This window comes from Polyergus mexicanus, unplaced genomic scaffold, assembly GCF_030449975.1.
Source record: "Polyergus mexicanus isolate NDT 795.1 unplaced genomic scaffold, iyPolMexi1.0 SCAF_18, whole genome shotgun sequence".
NCBI lineage: Eukaryota > Metazoa > Arthropoda > Insecta > Hymenoptera > Formicidae > Polyergus > Polyergus mexicanus.
In genome coordinates, this window is record NW_027223338.1 from 2,223,190 (window position 1) to 2,237,598 (window position 14,409).

At 31.4% G+C, this 14,409-nt stretch overlaps 1 protein-coding gene across 1 annotated transcript; it reads left to right on the top strand.

The window, feature by feature from the left end:
* Positions 1-51: 51 nt before the first annotated feature.
* On the top strand, positions 52-14,155 carry LOC138941161 (UNC93-like protein MFSD11). The gene is made up of 2 exons (XM_070310558.1): positions 52-349; positions 11,261-14,155. Exons 1-2 carry the CDS (start codon positions 257-259, stop codon positions 12,551-12,553), a joined length of 1,386 nt encoding a protein of 461 aa, XP_070166659.1. The 5' UTR covers positions 52-256; the 3' UTR covers positions 12,554-14,155.
* The last annotated feature ends 254 nt before the right edge of the window (positions 14,156-14,409 follow it).

Here is a 14,409-nt window from a genome sequence, read left to right on the forward strand (position 1 = left end):
TTTTTCCCACGAGCTTTCATCACTGCTTCACGTCTCGCCAGAAGTCGCGCACAGCGCTGTATTTCATTGTGCGTCGCGCGTTTTCACTTCTACTGCCCATGTGCCCATGCGATGATCATCTGTCAACGACAGCGAAGAGCGGAGTCGTTTGCGAGCGCAGCCGTCTTGATTCTTGATCCGAAATCGCGCGCGAAACGCGAATCTATAGGACGATTACTTTTATTTTGTGACAGGTACGCGAAATCAATCTGCAACCATGGTGACAGATCGACCGTTTTTCAACGTGATAATACTCAGCGTTGGATTTATGCTGGTCTTCACGGCGTTTCAAACGATGGGCAATATAGAGGTGAGTGTCGATATCTGTATACATGTTTATTATTAGATTTTTTTTTTTTTTTTGCTGAACTAGAATGAAATAGAGAGAATGAGATAGATATATATTTAGAAGTTTGAAAGAGAGAAAGGAAAAACGAGAAATGCAACAAGTTCAGCTAAAAAGGACAAATCTCTATTATTATTATTTGCGTCGCATTCTTAATACATTTCCGTATGCGCACTTTACGCGCTTGAAAGTTTCACCACATGCACTACAATATATCAGGGTTGGGAAAGTTACTTTATAAAAGTAACTCGTTACCGTTACCGTTATTTTTTCTAAAAAGTAACTCGTTACCGTTACAGTTACTAAAAAGTAACGAGTCGTTACAATTTCTGTTACTTTTTTACAATACAAACTAATAAATTATTTTGCATAAGAAAAACTTTTAAAAAATTGTAAGCAAGATTTCATTCAAGGTTTATTACAAAATAAATGATTAAATTTTATCGAAATTCTTTATTAATTTTTAATAAAATTTGTTGCTCCATAGTATCATCATTTAAATGCCCTCTTTGTGGTGTTAATACAGAGCCACCGATGCTAAACATTCTTTCTACAGATGCACTGCTTGGTAGAGCTGTATTATATTTAATAAAAAGTTTTTTAAGTTTTGGATAATCGTTTAACATTTCTATATTACAATTATTTGATTTTAAAAACCGTTGCAATTCTTCTTGTTCAGATTCATTTTGCACCGTTTTTTGCTCAAAAATGAAAAAATCATCGTGATCGTCAGATTTTCCAGCTTTTGAAGAATTTTCAGTTGATCGGATTGCCAATAAATCCTCCAAGTAATTTTCAGCACGTTTTCTTTTTTCTCCGGTTAACCAGTTTAACTTAAATTTTGGATGTAAACATGCTGCTATTATTAATTCTTTTGTTTCAAATATTGTAAGAAATTTAAAATCAAATATAGTAAATTAAGCGACATTGTTTGTTTTATTGAAATTAATACTTTTGAATCAATAGTTTAAAATAAAAAAATATTTTTCAATTAAATCCTTATTTAAAATTAAATAACATATGTATTAATCAAATTAATAAGTTACCTTTTATTTAAACCTTGCTGAATAGCTTCAACTAATGAATGGCAATCTATAAGGTCAGATTTATTGAGATTTTCTAATTTTCGTTGCAAGGTACTTAGAACTGGTAGTAAATGAGAGCTCTGCTTTTCCGAAAAGATAAAGCTCTCATTGGATATCGCGCGTCGCGTCATCGCACTGGTCTGCAAGAGCCATAAGTTGATCAATCACATTCAAGCATTTTTACAACATAATAAGAATGCTAATTGGTCGATTTGCTTACGGCTTTACGGTTAAGATAAAAATTTTATCACGCACAATAGCAAGAATAATATCTTAAATAAATCAAAAAATTTGAAAAAAGTAACGATAAAAGTAACTGTTAAATTCGTTACTCGTTACCGAAAAATGTAACGAAGTACTTTTTCCGTTACAAATAAAATTTGTAACGCCATTACCGTTACAGTTACTGAAAAAAGTAACTGTAACGGTAACGGCGTTACAAGTAACGCGTTACTTCCCAACCCTGCAATATATATGTGTGTTTTCGAAAAAATTAAGAAAATTGAAATCTTATATGTCTAAATTAATAAAGATAGAAAAGTCACATTTTGATATAAACGAAAAAATTTTCAGTTTTAAAATAATGCTCTTTCCCATACAGCACCGAAAGATTGCAGAAACGTTGCATGGACCTTGCATTGAAACATTGTAATATTGCATGGAAATTGCGAAATGTTTCTGCAAGTCTGCGGCAACATTGAAATGTCCGCCCTTAGAAATATTACAATGTAATATTACAGTAATATTACGGTCCAATGTATTTGTAATATTGAAATGCGTTGCTACAAATATGCAGAACGCTTTAAATTTGATAGATAAACTTTGAAAATATATAAAGACATTCAAGAGAAATAAGAAAAAAAGATTGTGAATTTACGCAATTACGATTTTTTTCTCTCTTGGATATCTTTATATATTCTCGAAGTTTATTTATTAAAATCTGAAATATCGTGCATATTAAAAAATTATTATCAAATTTTTGGTTTTATATAGGAATGGAAACTATTTAACAATTTCCTGTTATCTAGTTAACATCGCTATTTTATAAATAATTTACAAGTTTAAGAAAATAGTAATGATTAAATAATTTCATTCATAAAAGTTAAAATTTTACTTATATAATAGATATTAGACTCTATTTTACATCTTAAGTAGACAATTAACGAATAATTTTAACTTCTTTGGATATTTATGTATCCGATTATTGAACAATCAGTTCAATATCTGAATTCCCTGTGTTGGGATTGTATCGGATAAATTAAACTGATAAAAATAGTTATATCCTTAATCGTGACTGAAACTTAAATGCGGGATAGATAACGCAACGCGTGCCGCATAGCGGTAAATAAACGGACTAGCGATTACCGAAAACTGTTTTTTGGTAATGTTTTTGAAATGTTGCTGTAATATTCTCATAAAATATTACAATTATATGTTCCAATAATGTCTCAACAATATTACATTGCAACTTGCAAGATTGTAATATTACTGCAATGTAATTGCAATGTTCTGTGCTGTATGAGTTCAGAAATAAACGATTTGTGAAAGCTATGTTTTTTACCAAATTATATAATAAGTATAAGAATTTTATGTTTTACATTAATGATCGATAACATCCGTCTTTTTCAAATTTATATTTGACGTGTTGTGCCAGGTTTGAAAAGATCGTTAAAATAAAAATTCAATTAACGAACTATCAGAGTAAATTTAATGTTAATAAAAAGTTTCAAAGTGATCGATATATATAACGCTTGATTTTATTATATACGTTTATTATCTTATATTTTCATATATGTTTATTAAATATATTTATTATATGTTCATTATATTAGTCAGAAATTATTACATTTTACACATCCAAATAATTATTTTTTAAAAATAAATAATAAAAGAAAAAAACAAATAAAAAATAATATATAATTTAAAACAAAAAAACAATAAATTAGTAAACATAATGAACATTTAATTTTAATAAAGTATTTTTATAATTTGGACGATGTGGGGATAGAATAATGTGGGGGTCATTGATTTATAACGCTATCTTTTATCCCCTCGATAGTGCAAGCATTGGATTAATGGAACGATTGGATAATGATGATTAGCATCGTGATTTTGTTTAACACGTCCATGAAGTATGACAAGGGAAACTTCTATTATATTTAGGTATTCAAGTGCGAGCAATTTGTTTGAATTACTTTCGCATTTTTACGTTCACTCATATTAATTTGAGAATGAAAACAAGTTCGAAACGTGAATATATAAACACGATTTAATTAGAATAAACACATAAGAAATTAATTTTGATAAAATTAATATTTTTTTAAGTATTTGAGTTTTGAAATTGACTGCGTTGACGCGACGATGGATATAACGCGATGAAACATTTTTATTGTTTTGTAAAATATTAGAAAGTATAGATCGCGAGGACATTATGCAGTTTAGAAAGTATCACAAAAGGTAAATAATTAACTGGTCACGATCGCCAACTGGTTAGCGAGCCAACTGGTTGAAATGCTTCTAAATTATATAATATTGTTTTATCGACTGCTTTCGGTAAATCGTGAAATGCGTAATTTGTGAAACACGTATATTAAGCACGCTAAAATTCTTTACAGAATCTGTCCTTTTTCCAAAGATGAAGCAATGTTTGAGTCGGGTATTTGACATTAAAAAGTCTTTAAAATCAATCTGTTAACAATGTATTCTTCATTCTTATCAACATAAATCTTTTACTAATACGATTTTTCTCGATATTTCGATAATAAGTAATGAAAAAAATTATTGTTTTCTGCCATATATTTTTTTCTCATATTTAGTAAATGTGTGAATTTGTTTACATTCCCATACAGCACTGAAGCTTGCAACAATATTGCTGCAACATTGCAATATTGCATATTGCAGTTTAATGTTGCAGAAATATTGCAAAGACATTATTTTACAATATAACTTTAGCAATGTTACAGCAACATTCCGAAAATATTACAAAAAAGTATTCGATCATCGCTAGTTCATCCGTTTACCGCTATGCGGCGCATGTTGCGCTATCTATTCCGCCTTTAATTTTTAATCACGATGATTATGTAAAGTTTACAAAGAACGGCTAGTTAGATTAAAAAGATATAATAACTGTTTTTGTTAGTTTAAGTCGTATGATATGACCCCAATACAGGGGACTCAGACATTGGACTAAGAATTCTTTTAATAGTTTCTATTCTTATATAAAATAAAAAATTTGATAATAATTGCAAGATACTTCAGATTCTAATAAATAAATTTTGAGATTATATAAAGACAAGACAGATGTGAAAAAACTCGTATGCGTAAATCCACCACAATCTTTTTGCATCCGGATATCTGAATATTTCGGATACAAAGAAATTGTGAATTTACACAATTGCAAATTGAGTGTTTTCTTATTTCTCTTAGGTATTCTCTGTCACTGAAGGAAGTCGAATGTGTACTGAAAAATTTATATTTTATAATTTCATTATTATTGTAATACAGAAAATCTATATACAGATTAAATCCTAACTCTTATAGGTCTAATTTCTTATTATTTTTTTCATATGTTAAGGATATTATTTCGATAAATATATATAAAGCATTATTGCATATATATTATATTACTATGTTGCTGCAATATTATATGGCAATATTTCTGTAGGCGGACATTTTACTGTTGCTGCAATATCATAACAACGTTGCAGCAACATTTCGCAATGTTTCTTCAATGTTGCAATCTTGCAGAAAAATGTTGCTGTAATGTTGTTGCAATCTTGCGAAGCTGTATGGCTTATATTATTACAACAGAATTTTATTTTTTGTTTCTGCTGCATTCGTTGTCTCAATTGTGTCACTTCATAATTTGTTATTTTGATTATGCAAGATCGGAGATTGTTATCGGAGTAATATTTTTATGAATATAATTTCTCTTTCGAACTTCATATCTATCTGAAAGAGTCTTACATAATGTATCGTGCGAATATTGTAATCTGCGAACGCTCAAGTATTATGTTCCGGTAAATTGTTGGTAGGGTCTGTTAATCATTACCAGCTAAATTATCTCTCCATTTCATAAATATCTTTGGATATGCGATATCTGCCAGCGATTTTTTAATAACGGGGCGTGAATAATTGATCACTGCGACGCAATACAACGATCTTTGTTCGCGCGAATTCACCGATTACTAACGACATTACGTCCTATTAGCTTGCAAAAGACATGGTACATTAATCAGATATTCTAAACAGTGATACACCGAGTTGAATGATGATTTTTTTATACACCGTCGCTCATGGCTTGAAATTTTTTAAAAGGACAAGTGAAGAAAAATCATGGTATCGTAACTGAGAAAAAAAATTGAACGTTTTTGCTTAATAAGAGAATTAATTATTCGAAGATCTTTAAAGAGCAATAGAATCATGAAATCTTTGAGTTTTTTTTCTTTGAAACGAATTTGCGCAATCTCGTGAAATTTTTTAAATGCTCGTTTTGTAGAAAGTTTTGTTAATTGACAGTATACTTCAAATATTTTTGTATTCCTGATTTGAAATCCTTAATGTTTAGAAATTAAGTTTTTTCATTCACATACAAACTATTAATCTATTTAAAATAATTAGTTTCAAATTATCACCATATGTGTAAATTACAAATTTTTACAAACAATGAAATGTTTTTCTAAACCTTTTATGACATGTTTTTCGCGTGACAGTTTTATTAGCGCATCGATTTTTTTTTTTTTTTTTGACTTTTTACTTTGCATATTTAATCGTGGAAGGCTTATCGCATATATCAATAGAAAAACGTGTGGAAGTTATAGAAATTCTCTATTTAATTTTATTATCGATATCACATTTTACAATGTATGTATCAGAAGTTGCAGCTTGTCGTCACATTTTCACGTGACTTGCATGATAATTAAATTGCATCTAGAAGAATTTTTAATTATTTGTGCTTACGTGTCCTTCGCCTCATTATCTCGCATATATCAAATCAATTTCTATTGCTAATTCGATGTTAATTACGATTGGTATCGAGTAATACCAGATCATAATCGGATTTATTACTGAATGGAAATGGTTCGTTACTCGATGTTTGACGTCAACACCCTATTCTAATCTTATCTGATTAAATTATGCAAAGTGTTGAATTAGAGAGAAAGAGAAGAGAGGAATAAAACTTGAAAATTTTATATGTTTAAATTGCTGTTTTTTTATATTTTAGACGTTAGAATTTTTCAAACAGCTTAGCATAAATAAATCGGGATTTTGTCAGTTATATCGAAATTTTAAAAATAGAACAGCTGATTTGAAAGATGGCAAAGGAGAAAGTTTGGGAGTGTTTATCGATGTGAAATGTAATACACATATACTAGACCTGCTCAATAATTGCATCGCCGAAACCCGTCCGAACTGACACAACCGGTTCCCAATCGAATTCGGGTTTCATGTATTTTTCATCGTGTCGCAATTCACTGAAAATCATGACCTTATACTCCCAAATTTTGTGTGAAGATCGAAATAATATGCGTCAGAAGAATCCTCCTCAATCCATCTTTCTCACGCACTTAAAAAAAAACTATTTAAAGCAAAATGCTTTCTTTCTCGATTGATGCAATTATTCCAGATGCATATTATACACAACATAATATCCTTTCACTTTTAGGCTCGATAGGACGACATGAAAGAGAAAGAGGGAGGGAATCGCAATGTTAGTTACCTATGTAATACGATATGTTCAACAGCCCCCCACTGATTAGATAATTTATGACTAATAAGTGTTTCATCTTCAATTAATTGATAAATATATGCATATATATATATATTTATCAGTTATATTTCTCTAAATAGATGTTTCAATAATTATAGTAGCTTAAATTAAAATAGCAAACGTAAATTAGAGAGCTCTGGAAATGTCATTCGATATGCAAGATACGTCATTACCGGAAGAGATAAGAGACGTTCGTAATAAATATACAATTTCGTGTTACTCTCTCGGAATTTCATGCAATCATGATCGCGTTTAAAATATATTTAACTAAATATATTAAATTAAAATATATTTAGATAAATTAAATATTTTGTTTTTGAAGATTCTTCGAAGAATATGTAAAAATAATTTTGCTATATATAAGGAAAAGTAGGATAAAACCGGGTAGCTTTTTGGATTTGTCTTCCAACAAAAAGTCTGAGAGTTAAAAAAATTTTGCCGATCGTTAGTAGTCTTTAATGAACCTTAAACTGTAAAAAAATAAGACTAGTTGTTGAAAAAAAATGTTTGTTTACCAAGAATAACAAGATTTTGTGGAGAAGTCAAAGTACCCGGTTTTGTCCTACCGGTAGGGTCAAACCGGGTATCCATTTGAAAATATGCAAAACACCGTGTAATTACAAAATCTAGATTTATTTTAATCAAAATACAATATGTATTCTATTGACAAGAATCACAAATAAAGATATCCTCTTGTTCGACATTGCTGCAGAACTTCCTTATTTAACTTTTTAACTTTAAGGATCTCAAAAACCTTTTTATTTAGTGGTTTCTTTTTCTGAGCGTTAGTTTTCGTTTTCAACCCGCTTTTTGTAGGGACACAAAGTCAGGATAACAGTTCTCCCTTTTTTCATTATACCAGATATGTAAATATCCGGTTTTGCCTCAATACAAGGAAAGTAACAAATACGGCGGTTGTATAGTTCGGCGTACAAAGTGCCGACCAAAACTAATATAATATACTCTCTAATATGTACAGAATGCAATGCTGCACTTACCGAAACAGATGCTCTATATAGAAAAAGTGCACGACGATTCGATTCTTGCCACGATATCGATCTTTTGTGGGCTAAAAACTTTGAACTTCTATTAAAAAAGATCGTGTGCACAGGGGCACGGTTTATTTGTTTTAAAATAATGATGGCGTCAATCTACAACATCATCAATAACACAAGTTAGCCATAGATAGCAACATTTATTACGAAAAAACAGGAGTACCCGGCTTGACCCGCTTACCCGGTTTTACCCAACTTTCCCCTATAATAACGAATATACACATATATGTATATATAACATAAGTACATAATTATTAAATGTGAAATGTTTCAGATTTTTTGCACTTTTTTACATACAAATGTTTCGTATTCACGAAGCTATAGCATAAATTTGCTTTAAAGTTAATAATGTAAAAGCAATGTAAACATCTATTTGTAATCTATCAATACCAGAACAGATTTTATCGTATGTCTCTATCTTGATGTATATACTTTGCACCCGATTCTGAAAGAGTCGCAAAATGAGGTCACGAAGATATTTGCTAAAAAAATTATCATTACTTTAGTGAAAAATCTGCTTATTTATTGATTACGTCGTTATCTTGATATAGAATATTGTATTTATTCGAATAAACATACTTAATTGTGGTAACAAGCAATAAAGGATTCAAATATTCAACGAATATGTTTTACTTTGAAAATAATTAAAGAACCTAATGTTAAACATTTATTTGCATATCTCTGATAACATATGAATGTATTATCATATTGCATCATATTGCAAATCTTTATTATATCTTTCTTTCTTTTATATCTTTCTTTTATATCAAATTTGTATTTATGGCCAATATTTCGTTTAATAAAATTATTGCGTTAGCGATAACATTACGATTATTGATAATTTTTAAAAACGCAAACGAGATTCGATGATGTTCTTTCCGTAAAATAGTAGTTGGCGACATGTCCGGATATAAGAATAAGCTGCTATTTTCCTGATGTGAAAATGCAATTAAAACTATTGCGTTCGATCGATCTGATTTTAATACAATACAATAATAATAATATATTAGGTGTACAACATTGCTTCCGCCGTTTTCCTATAGATGGCTTTAGCGGTAAGTAGTGGTCGAAATAAATAGATCATAGACGTCATGCAATAAACTTGGGCATCTGTCAACATAACCCTATAGAAACATTAGTCGATTTGTCTCTGCATCATAAAGTTATTCTCGATTGAAAATGTCAGTTTACGAGCCAAATTCTCGTCATTTGCGGGAGGTTTTTATTTTCGGCTTCAATATGAAGAAATCTGCGGCTGAGGCTCATCGAATGCTCTCAAATACTTATGGTGAAGCCGCTATTAGTGAAAGAACGTGTCGTGAGTGGTTTCAACGCTTCAAGAACGGTGATTTTCACGTCGAAGACCGGCATAGCGGTGGAAGAGAGAAGGTTTTCGAAGATGCAGAATTGGAGGCATTACTTAATGAAGACTCGAGTCAAAGTCAAAAAGAATTGGCACGATCATTGGGAGTGGACAATACTTTGAATCATAAATGTATAACCAGTTTTTTACAATAAAGCCTCGAATTTCGGAAAAAAAATGGCGGAAGCAAAGTTATACACCTAATAAATAAAATCGTGTGAATGATACAGATATATTATATATACAATATACGAACTTTTTAAATGTTGATCAAGTAATTAATAGTTAGATTTTTGACGTTGTTTATTATAACAATGAATGTGTACTATTTTATAGTTATATTATATAGATAATTCTGATTTACGCTTTTTATTTACTTTTTAATATATCTATGTTTTTCTTATCATGTGTGAAATCGTTATATTTATATAACACTTCCGAATTTTGTTTGAAACATTTTCTTTAAATCACTTGAGTAATATATTTCTATTATAGTTTGATAAACTCTTTCTCTCAAACATTCTATATGTATCTTTTTAAAAATGAGTTAATAGTATTTAAAAAAATATATAAACCAATTTTCATTTCAAAGTATTAAATATTCTGACGTTATTTTTGGCTGACAATGATACATAAATATCCTGTTTTTGAGATGTAAATCCTGTTTTTGAATGCAAATATAGAAAAACCAGTTTCAGGTTTAAAAGATCCTGAAACCAGAAGAATTCAATGCACATTTTATAATTTTGCTTTTTTTATTGGCATTTCTGGAATTCTTATCTCATTTTTTTTTATCACTTTGCAATAGTTTATGCAATAGTTTATTTATAAAAATATTTATTTCTTGTTCGGAATACGTTTCTCTTGCATTTTTTAATAATTTTTCTGCGAAAATATAAATGAAGCATATATAATATCTCAATTTTATTTTAATAAAATTTGTAATCGAGAGATATCTTTAAATGTGTAAAGATTTTCATATTTTTATAGAAAGTATTTAATATTAACCGTTTGAGTGCTGAAGAATTTTCTTATATATATGCTAAAACCACAATTGAGTGAAATGAATAACAACTGCACTTGATATGAATACAACTGATCTCAATAGATGCGAAAATTATACTAACCAACAGCAGCCCTACCGCATTCTCGGTACAAAACAAGAGAAGCGCTATCGCGCTCCTCCGCATTTTTGGCAAACGACAAGTGAAGCGCGATAGCGCTTCGCCGCACTCAAACGGTTAAATGTTAAAATTAAAAAGAAGAGAAAACATATAAATATTCGCTGGAAAGAATTTAACTCCAAATTTAATACGAAAATTGACTGACAATGAGTATATCCTTAGAGCTTAGAATCCTTAGAATCTTCTATATAGAAGCATTATGTAAAGACATAAAACAGCTTTTTTTCCGTGACATATCGCGACACTGTTATCAATCGGCATTTTTAAATTGGTTAATGGATAAGTCGTCACTGCAAGAAAGTAAGTCCAACAATCTACACAACATTGCTACCATCGCAAGAAATATTAAAAAGTCATATTAAAATCATATTAAAAAGTATCCATATGTTGATCTTTTTACGTCGATCTTTGTTTGTAGAAAACTGTTCTGATCAGCATCCACGGAGAGGATAGCAACTTCAATGCCGATGCTTATATCAGTTTAGCCATAATTTATGGCGTGTTCGCGACCTGTAACTGGCTGGCGCCATCATACATCTCGGTAACGGGCCCACGGGTGGCCATATTCACCGGTTCCTGTTGCTACGTTCTGTTCATCGCCTCGTTCTTCTGCCCGCACGAGGCATTACTGTACGCTATGTCAACCGTTCTCGGAGTAGGCGCTGCTCTCATATGGACCGGTCACGGACAATACCTGACGGAGAATAGCGACAGCGACACTATGTCTCGGAACGCTGGTATATTTTGGGCGATTTTCCAGACATCGCAGTTCGCCGGTAATCTATTTGTCTACTTCATGTTCAAATCGCCTACCATTGATCATGGGCAACGGACGATTGTTTTCGGCGTGCTGACCGGTCTTTCGGTGATCGGCACCGTAATATTGGCGACTTTGAACAGATCACCGCAGAGATTATCGCTAGGCGAAGCTGAGGGGGTATCTAGTGCTGACAAGGAGCTGCAACTGCCGGAACCGATGCGCAAGAAACCTCTAGAGGCCGCGTGGTGTGCCTTCACAGACGCGATCAAACTCTTCCTCACGCCGAACATGCTGCTGCTATCATTCACGTTCATCTACACGGGTCTGGAGCTTACTTTCTATTCCGGCGTATACTCGAGCAGCGTCGGCTTCACCAAAGCCATGGGCGAAAATCGTAAAAGTCTCGTAGGACTATCCGGTATCTTTATCGGACTCGGCGAAGTCATAGGCGGTGCCATCTTCGGCATTTTCGCATCCAAGATATTCCGTAATTGCGGTGGCTGGCCAGTAGTGCTTACTGGTTTCTTCGTGCATCTTTTCGCTTTCATCAGCATCTTCCTGAATCTGCCGGATGATGCGCCATTCGAGGATACTGACAATAAGGGTTACATCCCGGCTTCGCAGATTCTCGCGATGGTGGGCAGTCTCACTCTCGGCTTCGGCGATGCCTGCTTCAACACGCAGGTCTATTCGCTGCTGGGTATCTTATTTGTCAAAGAAAGTGCGCCGGCCTTTGCACTTTTTAAATTCTGTCAATCGGTCGCAGCGGCCATTAGCTTTTCGTACAGTACCACAGCTGGACTGCATATACAACTTCTGGTATTACTTGTGACTATATTCTTTGGTACAGCGGCCTTTTGTTATGTTGAATATAGGGCCAAAAAATCGAGAAATGAGATACCGCAGGAAATTGATCCGGCGCTGGTCGATACCACGAACCGTGAAAATTGATAAGTCTAGTAAAACACATTTTTTAGAATACAAAGATATATAGCGAGAGAGAGAGAGAGAGAGAGATCAAATAAGATACGCAAAAGATTTTGGAAGTGCTGAACAGCGTCAAATATGATAAACTGCGTTGAACATTAAAATGGTCAAATGTTAAGGGAAATTATTTTAATATTTCAATGACTAGATTAGATTCGCAAATTTATTATATAATGCCTAAATTTTTCCTGATTTATTAGAGATTACAATATTATATTATAAATACAGTAAACATTAAAGTTCAAGATGCGAATTGTGAAATAATTGCGAGTTAACGTAGTGATTCTTGTTTTTCGAAACACGTTATTGCAAGAAGTCTCTATTGTATATAGTCAAATCCGTCAGAAGATCATCTGATTGATTGTTATGTATATCGTGGTCTTCCGATTTATATTTCTCAACTTCTACAATACTTTCGGAGTACTTTTGTGTATTTTATTGATTTCTCCTTTAAAATGATATTTTTCTATTATATATATACAAGTTTGTCCAATGGTTGTCAAAATGTGCATATGCATCTACTTATCAGAATCTATATTCTTATTATAAAGTATTACATCACTCGCGGAGAATTAAAAGACATTGTTTTGAAGACGATCCATTCGGTTATCCATAGGTGTATTGTTATTAGAATGCAAGATTTATCAATCGATATATACGATATATATAATAATTTCATCTTATGCACAAATTCGAAGGCTGTGTAAGTGTCTTCTACATTTCACCAGGAATTCTCTTTTGTGAGATAAACTTTATTTGCAAAATTGCAAAATTGGATTTATATATATTCTCGCATAATTTTTTTAACGTATTGCGATTTTGACGTTGTGACTAACTAGTCCGTAACATGAGTCTGCCACAAGACTCGCGTTTAACTAGTCCGTTATGCGACATTTACAGCTCGAAACTCGATTAAATTATCCAAGATCGGACATAAGGACTCGTTCTCTCCTTTGTTAATCGACGTTCGCCACAAGTGTCGCGACAAACATATAGATTAATTGCGTATGCGTACAGGATATATTAAAAATCTGACACACCATTTCTTTTTTTATTTCACACAATTTCTCAATAAATGTATAAGAGAGTTAAAAATATAAGATGCAAGTTCAAGAATCTTTAACTGATTCAAGTAAAAATTGCATCAAACTCTGAGATTATAAAATATTAAATAACAAAATTTGTTGTTATTAAAGAGTTTTTAAATGATAAAACTTTTATAAAAATCTAATCACGCAACTTTTATCATCCTTTATAAATAAATACGCATCTATTCTTTCTTTATGTCTTATTTTCATTTAACAGATCATGGATTAAATCAATTTTGTGCATTTAAGACAATAGAATTATGAAAATGCGACTAGAAATACAGTCAATGATGATCGACTATTCTCATGACAATTAAAATTCTACTGAAGATATTCGATATTGAAAAATATGTATACGAGACATTGTAATACTTTTAGAGGAATATTTGAACGCATTTCTGTCTTTATAATTTTCGTAAGAAGACTCAGCAATTTGTTTCGTCCCTGTTACAGTCTATGATGCACATTCCTTTATATATATATATATATATATATATATATATATATATGCATAATATATAAATGCATTTAAATATTCCTCCTGTATATATGATAAGAATTATGTACAATACAAAATATTTCTTTTTGCATAGAAAAATTGTTTCGCTCCATGAACATGTACCTGATAAAGAATAATTATGATATATATGAAGCGTCTATAATTCCGATCAAATAGGTGAATAATCGAGAATGTGATCATTATTGTTTTCATCGAATAATCTATAAATGAAG